The sequence below is a fragment of the Ammodytes marinus genome (assembly GCF_949987685.1).
Source record: "Ammodytes marinus genome assembly, chromosome: 24".
In the NCBI taxonomy this organism is placed as follows: Eukaryota; Metazoa; Chordata; class Actinopteri; order Uranoscopiformes; family Ammodytidae; genus Ammodytes; species Ammodytes marinus.
In genome coordinates this window covers 925,899-951,521 of record NC_137228.1, presented here as the reverse complement: position 1 = coordinate 951,521, position 25,623 = coordinate 925,899, and the positions used below count along the sequence as shown (strand labels likewise).

At 41.3% G+C, this 25,623-nt stretch overlaps 1 protein-coding gene across 1 annotated transcript; it reads right to left on the bottom strand.

Annotated features, from left to right (window-relative positions):
* Positions 1-5,094: 5,094 nt before the first annotated feature.
* On the bottom strand, positions 5,095-6,607 carry LOC307269988 (putative nuclease HARBI1; the record flags this gene model as incomplete). Its single annotated transcript, XM_080053110.1, has 2 exons — positions 5,095-5,868; positions 6,587-6,607. 2 exons carry the CDS (start codon positions 6,605-6,607, stop codon positions 5,095-5,097), a joined length of 795 nt encoding a protein of 264 aa, XP_079909236.1.
* Positions 6,608-25,623: the final 19,016 nt, after the last annotated feature.

The window sequence follows — 25,623 nt, the reverse complement described above, 5'->3', positions numbered from 1 at the left end:
TGCACCACAGTTCCATGTATTGCGAGCAACAACTTTAACCACATGTGTAAACTAATGATAACAAAATAAACTATAAACTTTAAGGTTTATAGCTTGTACGGGGAGTTGTATAAGACATGCATGAAAGCACCAGCGTTAGCATACAGTATTAAAAAATTCCTAAAATACGTGATGCTAAACAGTAATGAACAAACTTACTTGGAGCAAATGTCTTCGCGTCCTCACTTCTTCCTGTGGCAAAATGCAGTCAACAGCCTCGGCGTTTGAGGTCGATGGAGAAGGAGAATCTGAAGTGGGTGATGAACACCGAGTGCTGGAAGCCGATGTGCTGTCCGAGCTGACCTGAAGGTCAGACGATTCAATGCCGGACGCTAAGCGGCGTGTTGCAGGCGAACCACCCCACAACTCCTCGCACAGCTCGAAAAAAAGTAGAACGACACGTCCATTTCCACTCCGTCGACCAGAGTCAACTGCCTTCCTATATTTGCCACGGATGGCCTTAAGCTTAGAGGTTAGCTGGACTTTTGAAATAGTCCCTTTGTCGTGGGGGAAGTCTTTCTCTCCAGCCACTTCGCCCGGCGGATACTGCTCCAAAAAGGACGCCAAAATGTCCACATACTTAGACTGGCACGATTCCCAGTCAGTGTTCTCTTGCCATTTCGTCGTCTTGTAGTCCAGGGTTACTCTTAAAAGCAGCTCCACCTCGTCGTCGGTCCAAACAAAACTGTTCGCCATGTTTGTTATTGTTTTTTTTCACAGAGCTGAGAAAAAGAAGCGTTCTCGCGCAGGCGCGCCTTTTTATTCAATTCTTACAGCCGACACCGGATGCACCGGAAATGCTATCTACTACTACCTTGTACCGCCAACTGCTGGCCTGGCATGCTTACTACATCGATTTCGTCCCGTTTCCTCTGAAAACATGTGCACGGGTGAAGATGTCAGATAAATTGTGTCTGAACGGGGTTTTTTTTTTTAAACCAAAAACGGGAAAACGGGAGTTTTCACCGTGTAAAGTGCCCCTTAGTCCACTGTCATTTATTTAATCACAATGCATTGCAGTTAGGACGAGATGTATTATCAAATAAACTAAAGCAAATAAATGACTAAAGTAGGGTATGAGTATTATGTTCTAATGTAAATGAAAATACAAACAAAGCTATTAGGCTATATCATTATAAATGTACATTGAATAACATAACTATGTAGATCTTAAAGCTCACATATTATGCACTTTGCTGTCAATTTTATATGGTCTAAGTAGTCCCTAATACTTATTTTTTCAAATGTTTGCTGAAAAACCCGTTCAGATCATTTATTGTAGCAAGCCTCTATACCCTGATTGTCCTCTGGTCTCAGGATGACCTATATTTGTACGATCTGGCTGGCCCCTCCCACCTCTGCCGGGCTTTCTTTATATGTCTATGGGGCTCTCCCACTGTCTCTGCCGTGCTCTCGCGATACTAGAGAGACACTGCGTGACTGCGAACACAGTGTTTACCCGGAGCGAAGCCATACTTTGACATGACTGACATGATTAAAACTAGTGAAAACAGTAGCCTCACATTTTGTTTCTACAGGAATAACTTCCCAGCCTTTGTGGTGTTAAAAACGAGGCATTATTAAACTGCAAGGGGAAAGCTAAGTTAGTGTATTAGGAGCAAAACTTGGTGCTACAACCGAAGCTACATGGGCGCTAACGCTAAAAATAAGACTCAGATGATTTAAAACCAGTGAAAACAGTAGCCTCACATTTGGTTTCTACAGGAATAATGGTGCGTTCCTTTGTACTCGGAACTCGGAAATTTCCGACTTCCGACACGGAAAAGTGCAATAAAACGGTCGTTCAACTCGGAACTCGGGCAACGTCTGCCTCTCCCGACTTCACTGAGATGACGCAGATTACGTCACAACAACAATCGGAACTGAAAAGGATGGCATCTCCCAGGATAATAAGTAAGTAAAATTAGCCTACATTTTCATTAATTTAGAAAAATTGGGACCCATTTTCCTTATTTTTTTAAAAGGAAACCATTTACTCAGAGTGGAAGTAGTAACTAGCACTTAATGTAGAAACTATCTAGGTCTGTGTTACCGGGTGAACTGTAACTGTTGTTTACAGTATGTGCGGTATTGTATGTGATACTGAGAAACGTTTAATTAACCTTATTTAAATCAATGGTTTTATTTTTTAATTGTGTTTTAATGTTTCGTTATGTGTTTATGTCATGTGAACTGCTGCAAAGGGTCCAGCATATCAAATATCTTTAAAGTGAGGGACAATCAGCCGTTAGCCGTTGATGTGCAGTTCAATCAGTTGCTGTGTAGCTAACAGAAAAGTTTAGTTTTTAAACTTAAACAATAGCATAGTCTAAACGGGCCTCTATATAACGTAAATAAATATCTAAATGTTACGCTGCTAGATTTGCCATAACTGATCCAACCTCTTTTATATTTGCTACAGTGTATGGCTCTAACGTTAGGCTACATGTTAACTGAAATCTATTTATTTTATTTTTCTTACAGTTTTCGCCAACGCCAATATGAACCTCTTTTCAGACATAGATACAACGAAACCCTTCAATTCGGTTTTATATCAGGCATCAGATGACCAATGTACTTATTATCTGGATCAGGGACTCACGATCAAGGTCCAAATACACGTACTCGGTGAGTAATGTCTTCCCTTGTCATTCTGCACTCTGTGCTATTGTGTTTACCAGCAGCAATCCGTGGGGTCTGGCCATCAACGTCGCAAAGTCAATGTTTTTTGGGATATTTCTTTTTAAATAGGCTATGTGAACAGGTCTAACACACCGCACAACAAGCTCAGAAAACAAATACTTTCCTTGACCACAACCACATAAGGTTGCCTATGTTGCAGGCTTTCAGAAACGCAAGCGGAGGCTGTAGCCTACATGCGTTGGAGTAACACTCTTTTATTTTAAAGAAAACAAGAAGCGATATATTCAAGTACAGTGTGCCAGCATATTCTTTCTCTGCTGTAAGCATCTACTCAGTTATCAAACTTCTTCTTCTACGACAGTAATAAAAACACAACAACAGCGGAGTTTTCTTCTTTTACTCAAAGCCTCCTCAGTAGCCTACTTCAATAGCTTCGCTTCAATAGCTTCGCCAAGTGGCGGAACTTAGGCATTACACCATATAATATTAACAGGCATGACACAGTAAAACACAATCATGCATTTATAGAACATATTAAATAACTTAGGGGCTCTGAATTAACTGTATAGAATTACCACAACAACTAAATGAACACACTTGTGACCATGTAAATAATAAACCGCATAGTCAATATTAATTGACCTCTCACACCTACATAGTGTTTGCACGTAGCCTATGCATGCACACACAGACACAATCTTCACCAGCAACACATTGCCTCAAACTGCACTAAAATGAAATATAAATAAAAATTAATTGGATATCTTTTGGTCTACATAGGCCTACATGGAAAACAATAAAAAAAGGAGATCACGTGGCCTCGCACAGCATTGACAGTGCTGTCATGGAGCATAATACTGTATATACACCCTGTAATTTCTTATGCCTTTTTTCCTGTCTAATAAAACATATTTAAAATAAGCACAGGACCTGATATCTTCTGACCTTTTGTATGTATTTATTTTAGGTTTGGAGGTTGTTAACACATTCGAAGAAGGAGAGGGGGTAGCAGCAGAGAGAGAGCCTGGAGAGGACACAGAGGAAACAATCACTCCACCGCCACCAGCTTCTTCCTTCGACAAGGAACACTCTCTGTTCCTCATCGACCTCATGAGGCAGAAATTGGAGGCGGATGGAGGTGAGATGCCTAAGACCCTTCATGAGCTGAACAGAAGGATGAGGCTCGCAAAGGGCTCAAAGAAGCACATGTGGAAGGAGATGGCCACCAAGCTTGGTGACCACTTTCACATGTGCTTCAACCCAGAGAGAGTGGCGAGGAAGTGGGCTACGCTTGAGGATGGTTACAAAAAAGTGAAGGATAATAATAACACTACAGGTAAGGGAGCCATGAGGTTTGCGTTTTACCAGGAGATGGAGGAACTGTTGGGGGGGAATCATGACATTGAGTTCCCAGTTGTTGGGACCTCTTTGGGGCTTGATATCAGAAGACCTGATCAGCTTCATCCAGAGGCAGCCATCCTCCCTCCCCCAACCTCCACGCCATCGAGGCGTAAACGTCCTGCGGAGGAAGGGGACCTCATGCAGCTCCTCCGGGAGTCGGAGGCTGCAAGCCAGCGAAGGCATAATGAGATGGTGGAGGAAATGAGGGCGTCCCAGCAGTCCTTCGAGAACATGTTTAGAAATTACATGGAAAAGTTTACATCTTAATAGACATTTGTTCATATTTTTAATTAAGCTGTAAACTTTTCCATGTAATATACATATATATATTTTTTTTACTATCTTTATTATATTATTATTTATATGTTATTGTTGTAAAATGTAATTGTATATTTAATAAGTTATTTGTTGTATATTTAAAAAAAAAATTATATTAAATCAAATCATTCTTGTATATTTCAAATCGTATGTGTTATATATTTCAAAACATTTGTATTGTAGCATATCTAAAATGTTTAACAATTATTATTATTTTTAACAAAGTTAAGTAGGCTAAAGAAAAGCCAGGGTCACTTTTGAACACTTTTGAAACGTGGACTATTGTCAATATTGCAAATTGAAGAGTGTAATAATGGGTCACATGAGACGCAAAGCCACCAAATTTAAATATTCAGCATGGTCCGAGAGGCACACACAGTAATTGTGTTAATTGTACTTTCATTTGTTTGAATATTTGTGTTAAATATTCAAAGTGAATGTGTACCAAAGTTTTCGAAGGATTTAAATTTGCTGTTAAAAAAATGAGTGGCCATTAAGCCTAATTGATTGAGAGACGTTGAAACCTTTTAGGCCTATATACTATCTATGGTTGAAATGGCAGTAGTATTATGAATATTTTAATATTAACACTGGATTCATTTTAATGCACAATTGTGAATGTAGTTTTGACTTTGCTTTTATTTCAATTTTTTCTGCTAAGTGGCAGAGAGAGACAATAGACTGGCGGCTAGCCTACTCATCGTCATCAGCTTGCCTCGGGCAGCCTTGTGGATGGTCTTCACATATGTCTGTGGACCCTGCACACAGGTTGTGCAGGATGCAGGCAGACATGATGACCATGACCACTATGTCAAGCCTTGTGTTTTGCAGGTCTCTGACTCTCCTCCACCTGCACTTGACCCTCCCAAAGGCCTGCTCCACGATCACTCTCCCACAGCTTATTTTTAGGTTGGCGGCTAGGTCCTCTGCAGTAAGCGCACCATTGTTGCGCTTTGGGGACAATATGAACGGGAAGGCATTTCCAATGTAGGCGCTGTCCCCCAGCAGCTGGAAGTCTCCCATGTTCTCCTCCAAGGTGCTATAGATGGTAGAGGAGCGCAACACCCTGGCATCATGTACCTTCCCTGGGGCTCCAACAAATATGTCGAGGAACCGGCCCCTTTTGTCAACGATCCCCTGCAGGATCACAGAATAAAATCCCTTCTCATTGAGGTACTCCCCTCCTCTAATGATAGGCCTCTGGATCTTTATGTGGCACCCATCAATCGCCCCAATTATGCTATTAATTCCACAGGCCCTGGAGAACGCTGCAGAAGAAGCCCTTTTCTCACATTGATTGGGCCAGGCGATGAAGAAGGAGGTGATTGAGCAGAGTGCCCCGAGAAGATCAAGAATTGAGCGGTGGGCTGTCGACTGGGACACATCAAATTTATCTGCTAATTCCCTGAACGAATTCTGGTTGGCCATGTACCATAGCAGCATCAAAACTTTTTTGGAACATCCGGTCTCCCGCCAATATGGTTGACCTCATTCAGCCCCTGCTGCTCAAATTTCATGAGCAGGAAATTGTACTGTGACCAGGACATTCTTAGATGGCGACGGAAGGTGTGCTCATCCATCTGAAGGAGTACGGCCCATTCGCTACCAGTCTTTAACACAGGGTTCCTGGACGGTACAGCTAATACAGACATGGCAAGCCTGTATGAAAACAAATTTAAGTTTAAATTAATTTTTATTAAAGTTTTTAAATTAAATAAACTTGCATTGTATTATTAATGTTTATTCTTGTGATTCGTGCAACATGTGGAGTACACTAGTAAAGTATTAGGCCTATAATAGTTTAGATGTTATGATGATAAATGTAGCAGTTACATATCTAACACAAAAAAGTGTGGAATAAGCAATGCTTTTAAAGTCTATTCATAGTGGACTGCAAGCAAAAAAACTTGCTTTGTGACTTCGATTTTGTATGCTTTAACATGCATGTATGTATGGTAGGCTACTTTATCTATTAAGATAGAGTTTATGTATTGGCCTTCAGTTATGCTGTAGGCCTATATAGAACAGTGAGTGTGGTCTTTTATTTAGAAAGATAAACATAATTAGAATTGTGAATCTGCAAAGGTTTGACTCTTTCCCCCACGTAGTAGCCTACTCGACCCTTGGTGTGGGGGGGAAACAACCGTAGAGTTTAGTTGACGGATGTGATGTTTTATCACAGTACGGGCAAAGAAAGCACCGTCATGTCATCATTCCATATAGGCTACGTCTGTTTGTGTGTGTACCAGCTGGCATCTTTTACTTTGAAGGTGCAGGAATATAAACATTGAAACATCCGCTCGGATATTACAACTTTACGCCGCAGTGTATGATTAAGTTGTCAAACAAGTGATTTAAGAGTATGTATGTTGAGTCGCGGCTGAGCCTCACATATTGTACCGGTACTAGGCAACGGTTACTTGATGTAGCCCAACGTTTACGTTATTTTGGATGAGAAAGCAGACCAAGATTATTGATTTACCTCATTCGCTGTTCCTGGTCGCTAACTGCGTTTATATAATTCATCCAGATCATGTTTCTATTTTTCCGATGCTCAGTTAATAGTCTTAAACACATTACTCTGTTTTGGGCATCCATATTTCCCGAGCAGTTGCAATGGAATGCAGACAAGTCGGAACTCGGAAATACGAAGTCGGAAATTTCCGACTTCCGAGCTCAATGGAACGCTGTATTACAATGTAAACGAGGCATTATTAAACTGCAGTGGGAAAGCCAAGTTAGTGTAATAGAAGCAAGCGTTGGGTGCTACATCCGAAGCTATATGTGCGCTAACGGCTAAAAGTAACACTCAGACGATTTAAAACCAGTGAAAACAGTAGCCTCAAATTTGGTTTCTACAAGAATAACTTCCCACCATTTGTGGTGTTAAAAACGAGGCATTATTAAACTGCAGAGGGAAAGCCAAGTTAGTGTAATAGAAGCAAGTGTTGGGTGCTACTCCCAAAGCTACATGCTACACTAGGTAAATAACAGGCAATCAACCATTGAGGAGATTCCTTTTAGTTTCACCGATGGAATTACTACACAAGTAGTTCCCTAAGCATTGTCTCCATTATAAACGCGGCATTATTAAGACTGCTGTGATTAAGATAAATTAGTGGATTATGAGCAGAATGCTTCTGTGTTGGTTTATGCAACACTCTGCATGGTTTGCTGTACTACATGGGCATCTTGTCGCTTAGCGGGGAAAACAACATGGCTGTCGCTCGGAAAATTTTCCAGAGGATCTCGGGCCGTGGACCAATAAGAAATGGGGGGAGGGGAGTTATCATAGAACACTGCACGGTGGACTATTCTGGTTACTAATGTGGGGGGGGGGGGAAGCATGGACATATAAAGAAAATATGGGGATGTGGCTGTGCAGTTTATGACGTCATAAACCGCGAGAATTCTGACTCGAGTATATTGGGGGGGAAGGGTGGGGGTTTCAGAAAGGGGGAGAGTGAGAAAAGGAGAGATTGTTATTTTCTTTGATATGTTGGCAGTCTAGGCACACCGTGGACCCATGGATATGTTAGAACACATTTAAAAAGTTCATTTAGCATAATATGTGACCTTTAATGCATACTTGTAGTCTAATACATTTCCAAGATTTAGAATTGTATTTGTTAGATTTCAGATCAAACAAATACAATTTGAAATCTGATCAATTCATTTGAGTATTAGATTATATCTACATAAATTAATGCATACGTTTATTATAACCATATCACACCAACATTAAAGGAACACTACAAATTCTCAATCAGTTTTTTATTTGGGACCTTTTGAATTTCCCACAGACCCACTCAAATCACCAACCATCCATCCACCCACCAACATTAGCTCCCTATCTATTCATTTTCCTCTATCTGCTTTTGTCCTCCTCCAAACTACCGTCATTATATCAGCCTTTAAAAGTCAACTATGGCCCACCTCTAATCTTGCACGTCTTGTCTACAGCAAATGTTATGGAAATATGAATATTTTCATTTACCAGCAGACAGATGACGGCACTTTGGATTTTTAGCTGCTGTTTCTTGCATCAGAGTCTCCATGTTAAGTTTGTCTTCAACATAAACTCATGTGGTTTTCCTTGTGTTTGACTTTTCCCTGCAGACGTCCAGCAGCTGGTGGTGGTTAAAGAAGAGGTTCCCCCTGAGCAGCAGGAGTGGAGCCCCAGTCTGGACCAGGAGGAGCCACCACCAGAGCCCCCACACATTAAAGAGGAACAGGAGGAAGTGTGGAGCAGTCAGGAGGGAGAGCAGCTTCAAGATAACATCAAGTTCCCATTCACTCCTGTAACTGTGACGAGTGAAGATTGTGAAGAGACTGAAGATGGTGGAGAAAAGCCCTTGAAATACCACTGGATTTCTGGATCTCAGCGCAACAAAACACTTGAGGTTGTTGGTCCTTGGTCCTCACAGCTTCATCAAAGACTAACTGAACAGATGGAAACAGCAGCTGATGGAGAGGACAGTGGAGGACCAGAACCATCCAGGAACTCCCATCCACATTCACAACCTGAGACTGAAGACCAGCCTGAAGACTCCTCTAAGTCTGAAGACAGGGGTGATGAGTCTGAGGAGACCAGAGAGCTTCAGTTGGGTTTAAAGAGTGATATAAAAGGTAATACTGGAGAGAAAGTACACAGCTGCTCTGAGTGTAAGAAACAATTAAATATGAAAGGGACACTTGACAGAACACATAGTCATCCGCACTGGAAAAAAAACTCAAAAGCTGCGATGTTTGTGAGCAGAGATTCACTTGGTAAGATCAACTCCTTCAGTGCTCTCAGCTTCATAATAACCAAACTGAACATATGGAAACAGCAGCTGATGGAGTGTAGGAAAATATTTAGTGTACAGTCTACAAAACTTATTTTTACAGTCAAAACAAAACGGCTGGGTAATGTAGCGGTATTAATATAAAGTAATATGCACCTAAAGATGCAACATAAATGGCCCAATTTCCTAAAGAAAACAATACATTAACGAGGAAGGGTCTTTACACACAGCAATGCAATACGACAGATTGAGGGGAAACGGGAGGTACAGACATTTAAGAGGGTACAGACAAGGCAATGTGCAGGTCATTTCCATTGGAAACCTGAATAAGAATGACAATGAATACAAAAATAACTAAGATAGAACTTACGAATACAAAGTTTAAATGAAAGTGCATTTTTAACTCTGTTACACATACAGTGCTGTGTGAAAGTTTGTGAACCTGTTCTGTTCTCCCTCAGCGTGCTCCCCGTGAGCCTTTGTCGAGATCAACAGTCAGCTAAACTCTTAACCATACTATTTCCTCCAAGGAACAGGCCAGTGTTGTATTTGGCAGGCTTTAATATGGCATGTCACATGTTAGCGAAAATTAACGTGTAACTTTAGCACAACAAAAATGTAATTCCTCAAAATAATCATCTGACACCAACATAACACTTTTAAATAATGTAAAACTTACAGATGGTGCCATCTAAAGGAAGATACACAGAAGGATGGCAGTGGATTGTCTCAGCATGCGCTGATACTGCAACATGTCCGATTTTCAACTAATTAACTAAACATCACTTCCTGTTTACTTCTTCTTCTGTGGTTCTAACAGGAAGTACACACTCTGCAGTCTTTCAAACTAAAATCAAACACTAAAGGGCATATAACTTTGGTGAAGTTACAACACACTCCCCGCCTGACGTCCTAGAGACGTCACTACAGACTAATTAGACATCTTTATCTACTGGAGAGATGAGGAGGACAACTTCTGAGATAGGTCTTACGATGGTCTTCACTTCCTGTTGCCGGATGACCTTAACCTCCAACTTCCTCACCAGACTGTCTTTACTGGGAAACGCTTTTGTGATGACTCCCATTGGCCATTCGTTCCTTCTTGTCTGGATATCCTTCATTAGAACAACGTCACCTTCCTTAAGGTTTGGCTTAAGAAGTGGCTCTTGTAGAGCCACTTCTGTCGAGTCTGAAGCGTACTCAGGAATTCCTTTGGCCATCTTGCCCAGAACGTCTCAGCCAGGGACTGCACCATCTTCCACTGGTTCTTGAAGAAGTCCACAGGAGGCAAAGAGGGAACTCCGACCTTCTGAGTCAGAAGTGTAGCAGGTGTCAAGAGGAGGGGGGCCTCTGGATCAGATGAGACTGGAACCAGAGGTCTTGCATTCATGATTGCAACCACCTCTGCCATAAAGGTGGTCAAAACCTCATGAGTCAGGTTTGACTTTCCAAGTTGTAGGAACATATAATCGAGAATGCGTCTCGCGGTCCCAATCATGCGCTCCCACACGCCACCCATGTGTGAAACGTGTGGTGGATTGAAGACCCATGTGCATTTCTGGTCCATGAGGTACTTCTCAACACTGGTCTCACCAACACGTGGAGGATCCAACTTCAGTTCTCTCGATGCGCCCACAAAGTTAGTGCCACAGTCTGACCTCAACTGCTTGGCAGGGCCTCTGATAGAGAAGAATCTGCGGAGAGCGTTTATGAAGCTAGAGGAAGTCATAGACTCTAAGACCTCTATATGAACAGCTCTTGTAGACATACAAGTAAATAGCACTGCCCATCTCTTGCTATTTGCCTGCCCACCTCTTGTGCGTCGTGTTGAAACCTCCCAAGGCCCAAAGACGTCAAGTCCCACATAAGAGAATGGGGGGTCCGTGTGCAGACGATGAGCTGGTAAATCCGCCATCTTCTGATGTTCAACTTTTCCTCTCAACTTATGACAGGTCACACAAGTGTGGAGGATGCTGCTGATAACCCTCTTGGCTCCTACTATCCACAAACCACTGGCTCGGATAGCTCCTTCCGTCAAATGCCTTCCCTGGTGCATAACCTTCTCATGATGATGGCGAATGAGCAAAGTAGCCACATGATGTTTCCCTGGTATTATGAGAGGGTTAGTTTCGTTCTGAAGAAAGTTTGACTGAATCAATCGGCCTCCAACTCTCAGTAAACCATCTTGGTCGATGATGGGATGAAGTTTCCGGAGGGGACTGTCTGTAGGAAGATCTTTCTTGGCTTCCATACACTTGTATTCATTACTGTACACCTCACGCTGCATGCATCTGATCACTGTTTGCTCTGCGTGTGTCAGATCTTCATATGTAAAAGCTTTCTTGCAAACATGCCACCCATGACAGCTTTCATCTCCTGTTGACGTAGTAAAGCTGCGACTGATGTGATGAAGTCGTGCAAAAGAGTCTTGGTGACAGCACTCCAGCTTGAGAAGCGCTCAAATCGCTTTGAACCTAGCAGATTCTGTGTTACTTGAGTTGACAGCGTGGTCACCTTTGAACGTATCTCAACATCTGATTCTGGACTGATGAGTTCAAATGTTGGTTGTTGTTCTTCTCGTATCTCTGGCTGTAGCAGGAAAGCGGGACCGGACAGCCAAGTTGTGCTTGAGAGATTACCTGCTGCAACCGCTCTTGATCCATGATCAGCAGGATTGATCTCTGTCGAAACATAGTTCCAGTGGTCAGGTTGACTTGACTGCCTGATGCGCTGCACACGATTGTTCACATACACATAGAATCGCCGTGTCTCGTTTTGGATATAACCGAGCACCACCTTGCTGTCTGTGAAGAACCTTATTCTGTCCAGATTCAGGTCAAGTTCGTCGACAATCGGATCAGCTACTTCCACAGCTAATACTGCAGCGCAGAGTTCGAGTCGAGGTATGGTGAGATCAGGTAGGGGAGCCAACTTGGTCTTACCCAGGACAAATCCAATGTCACTGTTGCCGTTGTCTTGCACGGTTTTCAGGTAGGCAACTGCGGCTATTGCTTTAACCGAGGCATCTGAGAAGACGAGTAGCTCTCTGCTTTTGGCTTGGGACGTAGAACTGGATGCATATGTTCGGGGAACTTGTAGATCCTCAAGCTCACGCAGCGACTGGACCCATTTTTCCCCATTCTTCATACATTCCTTCTGGCAAGGGGCTGTCCCGTTCTGGTTCCTGACAGGTAAGTTCTCTGAGAAGCAGCCGCCCCTGGATTGTCACTGGAGCAAGGAATCCTAAAGGATCAAACAAGCTGTTAACGGTCGACAGCACACCTCGACGAGTAAAAGGCTTCTGTTGCTCTGGAACCTTGAAGACAACCGTGTCTGACATGATGTTCCACCTTAAACCCAGGCTGCGCTGTACTGGAAGATCATCCACTGTAAGATCCAGGTCTTTGATGTTTTTGGCCCTGTCTTCTGCAGGAACAGCATCCATCACTTTGGTTCTGTTAGAAGCGATCTTATGGAGTTTGATGTTCGAGAGTGACAGTGCCTCGCGGGCTCTTTGAAGTACATCAACAGCTTCAGCCTCTGTAGGAAAGGACTTAAGAGCATCATCCACGTAGAATTCTCGTTCTATGAACTGCCTCACATCGCTGCCAAACTTGTGTTCTGCGTCTCTTGCTGCCTTCCTCAAGCCAAAGATAGCTACAGCCGGTGAAGGACTGTTGCCAAAGACGTGGACTGTCATGCGGAAGTCGACAACGTCGTTATTGAGGTCATTATCACGGAACCACAGGAACCGTAACACATCTCTGTCTTTTTCTTGCACTGTGAAGTTGTAGAACATCTGCTGGATGTCTGCAGTGACAGCTACAGGCTCTTTGCGGAATCTGAGGAGGACTCCCAACAAGCTGTTATTGAGATCAGGTCCTGACAGAAGCACATCGTTAAGTGACACCCCATCAACCTGCGCACTGGAATCGAAGACAACCCGAATTTGGTCAGGCTTCTGGGGGTGAAACACACCAAATGTCGGCAGATACCAGCGTTCCTGGCACTCTTTCAGAGGTGGCGCTGACTCTGCATGGTTGTTGTCAAACAGTTTCTGCATGAACTCGATGTACTGAGCTTTCATGTCTGGTTTCTTGTCCAAGGTGCGTCTGAGTGACATCAATCGCTTGTAAGCATAGTCTCTGTTATTGGGAAGGAAGCGTCTGGGGCTGCGAAATGGGAGCGGTGTGACCCAGTTATTGTTATCGTCCTTCACAAATTCCTTCTCCATTATCTCCAAGAAGGTTCGGTCCTCAATGGAAGGTGCAAGCTGGTTGTCATTCCTATCTTGGCGGAATACAGTTTCTCCTAGCTTCTCTCCTGGGTTCGCTTTTGGTGGATTGATTTGCTGTAGGCTGTCTGGTATTGTCCTCTGATTGCATCTTAGGCTGTAGTCATCCTTGACCATGAAGTGACTGTCACAGGGGGTGAAACATGTTGGACGTCCGTTTTCCAAAATGCATGTTTTGAAGACACTTACTTCGTTGGGTTTATGTGCATTTCCCAAGCACACGTCACCTACTACAACCCATCCAAGATCCAACTTTTGTGCATAGGGTGCATTGTGGGGACCATTCAGCTGTCTGCGCACCTTGTGAACCCTCAGGATATCTCGTCCTAGCAGGAGCAGTATTTCAGCGCTGAGATCCACAGGTGGTATTTTATCTGCAATTGACCTCAGGTGTTTCTGATGAAGTGCAGCTTCAGGGGTGGGGATCTCTCCCCGGTTGTTAGGCACATTGTTGCACTCTACCAGCGTAGGTAGGGGGATGGTTACTTTCCCATCTACTGACTGGACAGTGTAGCCGTGAGCTCTTCTGCCTGCTTCTTCCTTTGTTCCTGCACAGGTCTTCAACGTGTAAGGACTTGTGGTTCCTTGAATGCCAAATATGTCAAAGAACTCCGTCTTGGCAAGTGACCGATTGCTCTGGTCGTCTAAGATGGCATACATTCTCTTTATCTCTTTTGAACAACCAGTAGGATAGACGTCCACTAGACATATCTTTGCGCATGATTTGCCACTGAATCCGTTACCGCAGACTTCAGTGCAGTTGGCTGTTATATCCGGATTTACAGAGGCTTCTTCCTCTAATCTAACACTCCTCTAATCGTGACCATATCATGCTCAAACCTTCAGCAGGACAACAAATATTCACCGATTTAATCCTACGGGCTTGCTCACTGGACTCTGGGCCCAACCATTTGATGAGGAGATCGACTTCTTCGTTTATGGTAAGTCCAAGTCCTGCTATGGTGCTCAAGAAAGTAGATTTCCAACTGAGATAGTTTTCAGGGCGGTCGTCAAACTTGTTCAACCCTCCAGACACAAGTTGACTCCTGGCAAGAAACCTTGCTAACTCTGTGGATGTACTTTGGTCCTGATAGGGGGCAGGGCTGAATTGCTGACCACTTTGCCTGGAGTTATGTTCACTGTTGTGTTGTGGTAGAGGAGCAAACTGCTGCGAATGACTGCTTGTGGATACAAGAGTAGGTTCCATTTTTCTTGTGTTGCTTCTCATTGGCTTGGATTCAGGTTTGATGTAGGGTTCTGTGTTGAAATTGCCAGTCATTATTTCAGTAGGCTTGATGTCGGCGTGTTTTGTTATGTATTAAATTACTTTCTGCCTTGAGGAAACCTGGGGTGGGAAGGAGTCAAAGTCTTTAAGATTTCCATGCCTTTCCATTTCTGCAGCGGCAGCCTCCATAACCTCTGCTTTCACCAATGCAGCTTTGGCCTCTTTTTCCTGTTGAAGCATGTCTAATCTTGATTCCAAGCGAACCTTCTCTATTTTTAGCTCCATCTCTTTTTCGGCATGAGCTATTTTTGATTGGGCTGCTTCGGCCTCCGCACGTGCTGTAGCTGCAGCTATGCTAGCTCTTGATAAAGCTGATGCATGTGATGAACGGTTAGAACGTCGTGACTTGGCAGAATGGCTTTTAATTGAATCACTCTCTACGTCTCGTAGTTTACTGGGACATGCACTATGCACGTGTGCACTTCCTTTGACATTTTCTTCGTCCATGATGATTTGTGAGTATGGCTGTTTTTCAATGCAGTAATGTTATCCTGATATAATTTGTGTGCGAAGCTTCTTTAAAAATCTGTGATCCAGTGGTTACCTTCTTTTAATGAGTGGTCATCTTTTCACTGTTCTGTTCTCCCTCAGCGTGCTCCCCGTGAGCCTTTGTCGAGATCAACAGTCAGCTAAACTCTTAACCATACTATTTCCTCCAAGGAACAGGCCAGTGTTGTATTTGGCAGGCTTTAATATGGCAAAGTGTGAAACTGTAAATACAGACAAAAGAATACGTCACTAATACAGTTACTTATAGATAAACAGGTAAGTAAAAATACAAGAAATACAAATGAGCTTTAAGTAGCTAGCTAAATAGTATGACATAAACATTCAACAGGCATGTCATATGTTAGCGCAAATTAACGTGTAACTTTAGCACAACAAAAATGTAATTCCTCAAAATAATCATCTGACACCAACATAACACTTTTAAATAATGTAAAACTTACAGATGGTGCCATCTAAAGGAAGATACACAGAAGGATGGCAGTGGATTGTCTCAGCATGCGCTGATACTGCAACATGTCCGATTTTCAACTAATTAACTAAACATCACTTCCTGTTTACTTCTTCTGTGGTTCTAACAGGAAGTACAAACTCTGCAGTCTTTCAAACTAAAATCAAACACTAAAGGGCATATAACTTTGAAGTTACAATACAGAACCCCTTGAACCTTTTGGAATTTTATTTATTATTAATTCATTTTTATCAATACCAGTATTTTCTATATGAAATAACAGATGTTTGTTTATCAATTCAACATTTTTCTTTTCCAAAAATCAATTGTTAAAACAAATAAAACAAATTATTTGCCAACTGTTGTATGTGCAAAAGTTTGTGAACCCTAAGCTGCATTGCTTAAATCGACCAAGTAAACACAATCAGATGGGCCAAATTGAGTCATGAAATTGACCAATATAGTGAGAGATCTTTAGGGAAGAAATTGGGCGGCACTAGATAAAACAGAGATAAAACCAGGTCAGTTTAGGCTCACCAAAGTGAACCCATACAGGTCAGACATGCTAAAAGGGAAACAAATCTCTGAGGATCTCAGGAATAGAGTTGTGATGCTGCACATTTGTCTGGGGACAGCTATACATTATTTAAAAAAAATTGAGCTCCATCGGTCCACCGTGAGGCAAATCATCTACAAATGGAGAACTTTAAGAGTGACTGAACATCTGCCTAGAAGTAGACTTCCTTCAAAAATATCCACAAGCGCCACAAGAAAAGTGATTTTTCAATTAAAAGCCAACCCAAACATTACATCTAGTGATTTGCAGACCTCTCTTGCAGCATCTGGGACAGATGTGCATGGTTCCACAATAAGAAGAAAATTCAGTCAGAATGGCTTTCATGTGAGGGTTGCTGAAGAAGCCTCTGCTCTCAAAAAAGAACAAAACTGCTTGTCACAACTTTGCCAGAGAGCACCTGGAAATACCTGAAGTCTTATTCTGTGGACAGATTAGTCCAAAATTGAACTGTTTGGTCATAATCAAAACCGCCATGTTTGGGCAAAAACGCAACTCTGCCTACCACCAAGAGAACCTTCTCCCAAGTGAAGAATGGTGGTGTCAAATTGTCTGCAAATCTCCAGATGTAATGTTTGGGTTGGCTTTTACCTGAAAAATCACTTTTCTTGTGGCGCTTGAGGATATTTTTGAAGGAAGTCTACTTCTAGGCAGATGTTAAGTCATTCTTAAAGCTCTCCATTTGTAGATGATTTGCCTCATGGTGGACCGATGGAGCTCAATTTTTTTTATATGAATTTATAGCTGTCCCCAGACAAATGTGCAACATCAAAACTCTATTCCTGAGATCCACTGAGATTTGTTTTCCTTTTAGCATGTCTGACCTGTATGGGTTCACTTTGGTGAGCCTAAACTGACCTGGTTTTATCTCTGTTTTATCTAGTGCCACCCAATTTCTTCCCTAAAGATCTCTCATTACATTGGTCTATTTCATCAATCAATTTGGCCCATCTGATAGTGTTAACCTGCTCGATTTAAGCAATCCAGCTCAGGGTTCACAAACTTTTGCACATACAACAGTTGGCAAATCATTTGTTTTATGTCTTTTAACAATTGATTTCTGGAAAAGAAACATTTTGAATTGATAAACATCTGCTATTTCATATAAAAAATACTGGTATTGATAAAAATGTATTAATATTGGTCAAAATAAATAAAATTCCAAAAGGTTCAAGGGGTTCACAAACTTTCACACTACACTGTATGCTTTGAACACAGCTTTTAATGTGTGTGTCTGTTGTTTCTTTGACAGGAGAGCTGCTTGCTGTGGACTCCCTCCTGAGTCAGACTGGAGCCCTGATGATGGACCCTGACACTGAGGAGACAGAGGACATGATGGAGGAAGAAGCTGGTTCCACTCTAGCAGGTCTCCTCCATGACCCACATTCCTCTGCCTCCTCCCAGCCTGCTGCGTCCTCCTCCCAGCCTGCTGCCTCCATACCACCACCAGATGTCTCCTCACCACCACAGACACCTGCTGATGACTCTGGGGTACGTAGAAAATGTGTAATAATGCATAAATACAGTAATACAATAAGTGTCTGTGCTGTCCCCACTTCACTGCTCTTACATGTTGCTGCTCATCTCTTGTCTTTTGGCTGTGGGCTGAGCGGAAAACTCACCGAAATGTTTTCATTATTATTATTATTATTAGTGCATTAAGAGCGAGGGAAAGAGAAGAGAAGGGACAGTCCGCGAGTGAACAGTTACACAATCAACTGCGCGGATCACGTGGCCTACTTTCATCGCAGTGTTCAGCTGTCGTTAAGTCTTTAACATGTTGCCAACTGCAGAGTTTTTCCGCTATATTTGCCGACTTTCCGCCGTAGCGCTAAGGCTGTTAAAGTCCAGAGAGACACATCTTGCAACTTTAAAAAAAAACGTGTTCACCAGAGCAGAGTAGTAGCTGCTGTCTACCCCTCATCATCGCTGACAGCACTCACTCACACGGCCAGTCTGATAGCTTCACCCGCCACCTGCAGCAGCCAGCAGACAGACATCACCGTGTCCTCTCTGTGCAACAGCTGCCAGGTGATGTTTTTAAACATGTAAATTGCTTATAGGTCCACATTCAATAGGCCACTGCATTTCTATGAAAAGGCTAATCTTGTTGTTATATGCAGGGTAAATACAAGTATTTTTTATGTGAAATAACAGATCTTTGTTTATCAATTCAACATTTTTCTTTTCCAGAAATCAATTGTTAAAACGGATAAAACAAATTATTTGACAACTGTTGTAGGTGCAAAAGTTTGTGAACCCTGAGCTGCATTGCTTAAATCGAGCAGGTAAAAACAATCAGGTGGGCCAAATTGAGTGACGAAATAAACCAATGTAGTGAGAGATCTTTAGGGAAGAAATTGGGTGGCACTAGATAAAACAGAGATCGAACCAGGTCAGTTTAGACCCACCAAAGTGAACCCATTCAGGTCAGACATGCCAAGAGCAAAGAAAATATCAGAGGATCTCAGGAATAGAGTTGTTGCCAACAGCAATCACGCTAACATTCTCTTAGCTTTTAGTTTTTAGTTTAGTTTAGGGCTGCAACAACGAATCGATAAAATCGATTAAAATCGATTACTAAAAGCGTTGGCAACGAATTTGGTCATCGATTCGTTGAGTCGTGCGATTAATAAGTCACTTGCAGGCGCGGCACTGTTTCCATCCAGCCGCCGACAGGTTCATGCACGTGAAGCGAGCCTTCACGTGCGGGAAAGCTATAGTGTGAGCGGCCACAGCTTGTATTTTGGTCCTATCTAACACTGGACTGTAGGCCTATATAAAAGTGTTGTACCTTTGCTTTCTTTGGGTTAAAAAAAACTCCTTCAACTCAGTATCCGTCTAGTCCAAAAAAACTCTGTCAGCTGCTGCTGCTGCTGCAGACGGTGTGCAGACGTGCTCGGAGAGTCGGCGCATCAACAGTCATTCAAAGCAGCGGCAGTAATCACACAACCGAACGGTGTAGAAAGTCCCGTCAGTTAAAAATAGTGATCCAGATTTTAAATCCATGTTAAAATCGGAAGGATATAGAGCTAGTTAGCTTAAAAAAAGTAGCAAACATGTCAACTGTGATGTGTTCAGGCCGTCTCAGTAATATGATTGATGTGTTCAAATTAGGGCTGTCATATTAACGCGTTAATTTCGATTAATTAATCACAGAAAAATTAACGCGATTAAAAAAATTAACGCAGATTAATCGCACTTCTATATTGCCCTTTGACCCGGTGCAAAAGAGGTGAGGCGATAGCGGAGCTGCACCTGTAGCTTGCTGACACGGCCCGCACGGGATTAAAGAGTAAAGAAAGAAGCAGGGGAAAGAGGTCGAGGGCTTTATGGATGTGTTATGGGCTGCTCCGGGCAAATAAGCATGAAGGTAGGAATACGTCTTTTGTTATTCTCCGCAGTGTCTGTGCATTATTGATTTAGTGGGTGCCTAATTAACAATGTAGGCTAGGTTCAAAACAGTATCTTTCAATCTTTGTCTCTGTTTGCTAGCTGCGATCGTCTCCCACAAACGGACACCACTCTTCCTAGCTGGCATATGCCTGTCTTTTTTCCTCCTTTGTGTTTGTGTGTGTGTCTCAATATTTTTGGCAATGATTAGGACGGTGAATGAGTCGGCATAGGCTATGCGCACCGCACCTGTGCAGCGCTGTCTGTTGTGTGGAAGATAGACAGTCGTCATTTAGCAAGAAGCAGAAGTAGAGAGAGAGAGAGAGAGAGTTTATAAACAGGAATACAAGTGTCATATAAGTATGCGATTAATTTAGATTAATTAATCACAGAGCCTGTAATTAATTAGATTAATTTTTGTAATCGCTTGACAGCCCTAGTTCAAATGCAACACAAAAAAAAAGAAATTTTAGATTTTGGCGAAACTTGTTTTCCCAGCAATATAAAATTGATAGTAAAGATGGAATTATGACCTGTTTAATGTCCTATCTTGAGCTACGATCATATCAGCAATTAAAGCAATAATACAAGTTCTATTTCAACAAAATAATAGAAAATGATCAATTGTGATATCAATAAAGACTTTGATCGTTAAGGAGTCTTGAAAATGGTATCAATATCTATACAAATTAACAATCTCCTGTCATCTGAGAGAAATTAAGATGATTGAATTTTTTTAACCGTTAGTATTTACCGGTTAAAAATATTATCGGTTGACTGGTTTACCATGGACATCCCTTATATACTGTATAAATGTATATCATACATTGTATGTTTTTTTTTGTGTTATCCCAGTTAAGTTTATTATACAATTTTTATAATTTAATATTACTTTTAATAGTTCCGGGACGTTGGAGCAATAACCTGGTGTTTTGACACTTCAGTCTGCACTGTGAATTTGAAGTAATGTTCAGTTTTTGAATAAAGATGCGGCATTTACAAATGTTTATTTTTTTTATCCGATTCATCGATTAATCGAAAAAATAATCGACCGATTAATCGATTATTGAAATAATCGTTAGTTGCAGCCCTAGTTTAGTTTAGTTTAGTTTATAGTTTCGTGGACAGTCCCCTTTGAGAAGGAGCAGCTTTAGCCTACTTGGCTAATTTCCAGCTGTAGTCCCCGGCCACCTACAATACATTAGTTAAAATAACAGTAAAAAAATAAAATAAAAATACATCACATTTATAATTACAGCAAGTACTTACTAACTAATAACAAAGTCAACACTGAAACAAGGGGAAATAACTTACAGCTTCATGCAGGCACAAATCCCAACAGAACAAGCTGGTTAATACTAAACTGCATTTAAACCTTAAACTAAATAGTTCTTGTTGAGCTTGTGGCGGCCGAGCCTAAGACAGTCTTCTCCGTCTGATTCCTCGAGCAGAGTCACGAGACATGTCCGAGCGCGCCCTGCTGGCCAGTAAATTTCCACTCACTCAGTGCATTTACATGCAGACTCATAATCGGGTAAATAAACAATTAAGACTTCAACAGGACTTGTAAAATGCATGTAAACACCTTTATCCGATCTACTTCGCACACAAATCGGCACATTAACGGACAAGCGAAGTCGGATAAGAACACCTAGATAAGAGTTCTCGTTCTGCGCTTGCTCGTGAATCCCTGCGGAGGATTTCACAAGGAAGTGGAAGGAGACAACGTAAAAAATAGTATGGGTTATTGCCGGAAGGGAACTGGACGAGGCTCTATAACCACTGTTGAAAGGGCTACAGCGCCACCTAGCATAGTGAAGACAGCCATGCATCGGACATTTATCCGATTCCTGAAAGGCCATGTATACTCAGACAAGTGTCACGGTCCGTTCGAATGTCTAGTTCGGTATATGTCTTAATCCAATGTATATATAAACTATAGCATAGCAAACATTTACATCCACAAGCTAATTTAAACATGATACATTTATTATTAGCCACTGTGGCTGACCTGTGTCTCCAATGTATTTGAGTATTAAAGTCATTGTGTTCTTTTCATTTGTTGTAAAATCCCTACTGCTGACCCTGACTGCACATCCCTGCCTCACTCATATTCTGTCTTTGTATTTCTGTCCGTCTGTCGTTACAGAAACAAAAAGGAACAAAGAAATCTAAACCTCACCGCTGTCAACAGTGTAAGAAAGAGTTCAGGTCGAGGAGGAACCTAACGATTCATCAGAGAATCCACACCGGGGACAAGCCGTACAGCTGTGACCAATGTGGCAAAACATTCACTCAATCAGGATCCCTCAAACGCCACCAACGTATTCACACTGGAGAGAAGCCGTACAGCTGTGACCAGTGTGAGAAAACCTTCAACTCCTCAGGAAAACTCAAACGCCACCAATTTATTCACACCGGAGAGAAGCCGTACAGCTGTGACCAATGTGGTAAATCTTTCACCCGATCAGGAGACCTCAAAATCCACAAACTTATTCACAATGGAGAGAAGCCATACAGCTGTGAGGACTGTGGCCAGAGTTTCAACCACCTAAGTAATTACAATAAACACAGAAACAGCCACTCAAAGGAAACAATCTACCCTTGTCAGCATTGTGGGAAAGTCTTCAGTTCCTCCGGCTCATGCTGGGCTCATGAGCGTATCCACACTGGAGTCAAACCACACCAATGTCAACACTGTGACAAACGGTTCTACACATTGTCTAACCTCTCAATGCATGAGCGAATCCACACAGGACACAAACCGTACTGTTGCGTCAAATGTATGAAAAGCTTCACCCAAAACTCCAGCCTGAAGAGGCACAAGTGTGTTTAAACCTGGACCGATCAGACCATGATGTGTGAACTCCTCTGTGCATTTCATTTGATTTAAGAACTCACTGAAGAAACACAGGATCAATATCTGATTCATGAATTTCTGACATTTTGTGAATTTTAACTGTATTTTGTTCAGAATCATGGCAGTCCAAAATCACGGCCTACATTTAGGGGGTATACACTACTATAAACATACCTGTGAATATTATATTCCATTTCTACCAAGTCTGTCCTGAAAATGACAATGCATTCTACACACTGCTCCTTGAAAAGGCGAAATAAAAGATTGGAAAAAGATCCCCATTTGAAAAAAAGAACCAAACCAATTGAAATATTCAATGAACAATATTTGTATTTGTTTCCATAAATGTCTGATGCATTGAATGTAACACATGAAAAAAGCTAAGATGTGTATGATAACTTTTTTTTAAATATGAATCATTTTCTGCCTTTTATTTCATGTGTTGTGGTTTAAAGGGTTAAATCTTGTGTTCACAGAGGTGAGAACTCGACTCAACAGATTCAAAATGACTTGCAGCAACACCAATTGAAAACTCAAATTAAACTGTAGCATCAATTTATTTCAATAATTTAAAAATATCGCTCTGTGTAAGGCCACAGAGATCAGCATGGTTTGATATGATTTAAGTGACACTATTATTATTCTTGTCTTCATAGTTGTTTATTTTGAATCAGCCGTAATAAAATATTTACAAAAAAATACTTTTGAAGTAGATGTTCTAGCTTTTTCTCATGGACCCAAAGTAACTGATGTTTTGGTTTTTGAAAAATTATTCTTTAATCACATTTAGAATGACCCTGAAGCTAACTCTGTATTCTTATATGAATCACCTTTTTTTGACTTTTTAATGTTTGCCTTTTAAAATATCGTAAAAGTTGTGTATCTTTCCAGTGTTAACATATCTCTTCTTGCATTAATCACTTTTATAATGTTCAAAACCATTTATTTGATGTTTCATTATTTTGAATCAATTTGAGGTTTTGATGTTGTATTTAATAATCAGTTTGTTCATTCTCATTAGAATCTGTTTATTTAAACATTTTTATAATCACTCTCAATCTGGTTAATGAACAGGTTACACATTGTTCCTTCACTGCTGAAGGTTTTGAGCTGTTTTGGCATTTTATTAAAGATTGGACTGAATAAATAAAATACATTTCAGCTTTGTTTCTGTAGAACAGATAAAAGACAGACACGTCTGAATTTCACATGCATTTTATTATCAGAGTTATTAAACATCAGCAAAAAATAATGTACTTTCTCTCTTCGTCATGTAATTAAAAAAAAAATAGGGGATAGAACAAACCTAACCCTTTCAATGTATAGGGATAAAACATCTAAGAATTATATGGAGAGTAACCCCATTTTTAAGAGTTAATCTGATCCCATCACATAACTATGGAGAAACTGGGGCGTTGGGATGGATAGGAGTTTGAAAACAAATCTACATGTGTTTCTTATTGAGTTTTTTTTGCACTGTTCATGATTTATTCGACAGATAGAGACAGAGATGATATGGGGTGGAGAAGGGTTCACATGCAGAGAACGACCCGGGCTAACCCTTTGATTCTGCATAGTTTCCTGTTAAGCCTTCATTTGTGACAGGCTGTGTTCCAAACGGCCTACTAATATCATTCCTCCAACATACTCAACATGTATATACTACATACTGTCTACTTAACGATTGATTGTTAATGCGAGGTTCATCGGACCGTTTACACTGAAGTATACAGAAGCAATAAAGATTTCAGAATTGAGCAGTTGAGAAGGAAAAGTAACCTATCGATCCATACACAAAAGCATCGAGTGCAAGTGTGTTTTCGTCAACTGTGAACAGTTGTTCAGATATTTTAAGACGTGACGCAACTAGTTGAGCCACTTCTGGTAAACAGCTTTTTATAAAGATTACACAACATGAACCCAGCTCCTCCACATTATTGTGGAACCAGAGTCACAAAGAACAAACATTAAATAAAATAATAATCATCCAAGTCTGAAACTTAATGGCTTTTTCATTTTATTTTAAAAATCTTGAGCAGCACACACTTTACATATGTACTAAGAAGATTGCTTCACAGGTCAAGAAAACATAAAACACCAACACAAACTTACAGACAGACAGGACATTCAATGAAGTGACAAAAAATAGTAAAAGTCATAAAAAATAAAGTTACATGTGCAGCATTGTCAGAAATCAAAGAGCAAAGTGCAAGAGATGTTCTCTCCAGAGTTGATACAAGTCCTTTAAAATCAAGCTGATTATCTGTTTATGCAGCATGTAAGAGGATATACAGTAGATGGGCAGCAGTCACAGGCATGTACAGTATGTATCACTGTGCAACATCTTGTCCATGGAAAACTCAAGGCTAATGAGGACAAACTGGAAGACTCTCATAGTATGTTTGTGGATTTATTTTGTTTACAATATGTTTAGACTATATTCATGTGTACTTGCAGTATATATTTATGTTTGTTTATTCATTTTATCTACTTTTTTTCTACGTTGATGGAAACAGAAGAAATACAAAAAAATATCAGTGACGTTTAGTGCATCTTTCAGAAAAATACATTCAACATAGTTTGCTAGATTTTAAGCTGCCACCACTTTTATTAACCCGGTCTGGTCTGGTATCAGAGGCAAGATAAATTCACAGCACAACTTGAGGTGAGGATACTGATAATATTAAAGGTCACATATTATGCTAAATGCACTTTTTAAATGTGTTCTAACATATCTATGGGTCCAAGGTGTGCCTAGAGACTGCCAAAATATTTTAAAAAATAACAATCTCTCCTTTTCTCACTCTCCCCCTTTCTGAAACCCCCACCCCTCCCCCCCAATATACTCCAGTCAGAATTCTCCCCTTTTCTGACCTCAAAAACTGGAAAGCCAGAAGCTTCCACTGTGCAGCCCACACCCCTATTTCTTATTGGTCCACGGCCCTGACAGACAGAGGGCGAGGCGTATCTGGCTTCGCTTCCGGACAGGGGGCGGGGGGAGCTCAAAGATTGTATATTTACGAGGGGAGCTGCAGCTCTTTTTAAAAAATAGGCCATTGTGAGATTAGCTG